The sequence below is a fragment of the Diaphorina citri genome, unplaced genomic scaffold (assembly GCF_000475195.1).
Source record: "Diaphorina citri unplaced genomic scaffold, Diaci psyllid genome assembly version 1.1 scaffold978, whole genome shotgun sequence".
Taxonomy (NCBI): domain Eukaryota; kingdom Metazoa; phylum Arthropoda; class Insecta; order Hemiptera; family Psyllidae; genus Diaphorina; species Diaphorina citri.
In genome coordinates, this window is record NW_007378409.1 from 69,190 (window position 1) to 72,208 (window position 3,019).

At 38.7% G+C, this 3,019-nt stretch overlaps 1 protein-coding gene across 1 annotated transcript in view; it reads right to left on the reverse strand.

The window, feature by feature from the left end:
* LOC103513488 (eukaryotic peptide chain release factor GTP-binding subunit ERF3A) overlaps positions 1 to 3,019 on the reverse strand; it is a 42,573-nt gene that overhangs the window by 20,250 nt on the left and 19,304 nt on the right. Inside the window, exons 2-3 of the mRNA XM_026826667.1 lie at positions 1,926 to 2,071; positions 1,028 to 1,271 (exon numbers count right to left, since the gene is read on the reverse strand). Coding sequence (XP_026682468.1) covers positions 1,028 to 1,271; positions 1,926 to 2,071 — 390 coding nt within the window. The remainder of the gene's footprint in view (positions 1 to 1,027; positions 1,272 to 1,925; positions 2,072 to 3,019) is intronic.

Sequence of the window (3,019 nt, forward strand, 5' to 3'; positions counted from 1 at the left end):
TCAAAAGCATAAGGCTTAACAATCTGCCTTGTATATCAAAATCAATATTTTTCTTTTTATAAGTACCAATCTCAAAATAAACTAGCTGGTTTCCTTGTGGGAAAAAAAAATCAGCCAGATGCTTTCTCCCCCTGGTTCAGTAAGGGTAAACATTTCAGTATTACTGACAGCAAAATAATGCTAATAAAAATGTAAGTACAAATCACCTTGAGGAGGAATACTGATTAACACTGCCTTCTATCACCTCATAAAAGTTCTCTCTTTTATCACCTCTAACATATTTTCTTCTCCCCATAGAAGGAAGAATATTCTCTTGAGTACTTATATCACCTATAACATAATCCCTTCTATCACCTAACAGAGCAAAGATGCCCAACCAGGTCAGTCACAGATTGATTTCAAGTCAATCTTTCTCTGAAAAGGTTGGGCACCCAACTAATAAAGGGTAGATATATTTTGTTGTTAGTAATACTGAACAATTACCGTTCTAGGTACTTATTATAACTCTGTTTCTACTAACTACAATAATGTTTTTTTTTTTTTTTTTTTTTTTTTTTTTCCACAGAGTTTTTTTTTTAGATTTCCGGTCCGACGGGCTCCTTCAGATTTTGGCCCATTTGTCCTGAAGAGAAAAGAGAGAAGTAATCAATAAAATTTATTGACGGACTGTCCAAAGTTTGGGTTGCCAAAACGACACAGCATACTTCACAGACAAAATTGATAGAATAGAATATAACTTGTTTGTCCTGCTCGAATAAGACTGAGAAGTCCCATTACCCCAGCACTGCAGTCTAAACAAGGTCTCGTGTATTTTATGGGTTTAATAACATAATACAATACATACTAATGTTTACGACAAAAGACCTTGTTTATTTATAAAAAAAAAATCCGCAGCTTATCCAATTTGATTACCTAATTTTAAAAAGACCCCCGCCAGCCTGGTTAGCTTGGTTGGTAGCGAGTCTGCCTTGTATGAGCTAGTTCGTGGGTTCGATTCCCAGAAGGAGCGGATTTTTTTCTAACTCACCAGAGCATGGCATAAAGGACAAGTCCTTGGCTGCGTTGAAGCCCAGTTTCTTCAGGTAGGGCAGGATCTTGTCTTTACACTCGTTATATCTGGCCTCGGACCACATGACCGTCGGGTCGTCCATCTTGTTGATCAGCACCACAAGATGCTTGACGCCCGCTGTCTTCGCCAACATGGCGTGCTCACGCGTCTGGCCGCCTCGGTCGAAACCCGTCTCGAACTCGCCCTTACGAGCGGAAATTACCTGGGGGGAAAAAATTATTATTATTTATCGTATTTATGGTTTTATTTTTCAAAGGACATATATTATCCCTCATTTGCAATCAATTTCCATATTTCAATAATCTTTTTACACTGGCAATGCCGCCACAGGTTGCTACTAGCTACTCGATTGCCCTCACGGGACTGAGTGCACTCCGAACTTGAAGCACAGAGAAAAAAAAAAAAAAATCGAACCCGGGACTTCCGGCGTGCAAAAAGACATTATTATTATTTATCGTATTTATGGTTTTATTTTTCAAAGGACATATATTATCTCTCATTTGCAATCAATTTCCGCATTTCAATAATCTTTTTACACTGGCAATGCCGCCACAGGTTGCTACTAGCTACTCGATTACCCTCACGGGACTGAGTGCACTCCGAACTTGAAGCACAGAGAGAAAAAAATCGAACCCGGGACTTCCGGCGTGCAAGCCTAGAGTTGAGACCTAGTGTGATACCCACTTGGCCACGGAAGTTAGTTTCAAATCATGAATGACGGTTATTGGTTATGGTTAGGTTTAATAATAAGAAACTAGTGTTTGAATGAACAGCAAATACGATTGACAAAATTTCAGAAATAAATAATCATCATAAGAACAACAAGGAATATATTCCACGTGCTTAGACGACTTACTAGAACGGCTAAATCTGCTTGAGCGGTTCCACCGATCATGTTAGGCACAAAACTCTTATGTCCCGGCGCATCCAGGATGGTGAAATGTTTGCGGTCCGTCTCGAAGTAGGCCCGGCCCACTTCCACTGTCTTGCCCTTCTCTCTTTCTGTAAAACCAAAAAGGAAGGAGATGAAATAGGTACGTAGGAAGTGTGATATTAGTAGTCAATCGGTGTAAGATGCCTTGATTGCCTTGGTAATAATGGAAAATAATAGGCCCGGCCCACCTCCACTGTCTTGCCCTTCTCTCTTTCTGTGAAACCAAAAAAAAAAAAAAAAAAAAAAAAAGAGGAGAAATAGGGAGGGAGGTTAAATTTAAAAATAAAACGTTCTCGTCATGGGATTTGTCAAAAGCGGTAATTAAGAAAGGTATAAAAGGCTGTGTAATATGAATCGATACCATAGAACACAAAAAGGGTTTCACCGTATCATCAGTTATCGATAAACTTTGAACCACACCGCACAGCTTAGTTCGTAATACAAAGGTACTATCATGTTTTGATAGGTGCATAGCAATGTTTTAATTAGGTCCTGTTTAGTTTAAGAACAAGATGAAAAATTCTCCGAAAAATCAGGAAAGCTGGCCAACTTTTTTATCTACCCTGGCTTTATAGACAATACAACAAAAAAAAAAAATCAAAAAAAAAAAAAAAAAAAAAAAAAAAGTTAAAATTTGGATTTTTCAGATAAAGCTCGTCATACATAAAATATTAACTCGTGAAAATTTATTTTTTTTTTTGACCACAGCGCATAAAGGTAGTAATATAGCCACCCAATTTGACGTAAATTACCCAGGTGTGTATCAGCATACCCGCCGCAGCCTAGCTACACTTAAATAACACTATCAGCTAAAGCCCTAGCTGCCAGGGTCAGCTGATACAGCTACCTGTGGGTGGCAAATGTGCTAGATTGTCGATTATAGATAATGTATGGCTGAACAATAAAGTCAGAGGAAGGCATAACCGAAATGTGTTTCTCTCTTACCTTCTGTCACCTACACCGGCCCGGATAATAAAAGGTCAACGAATGGTTCCGTAGGTTCCGTAGAATGTGGC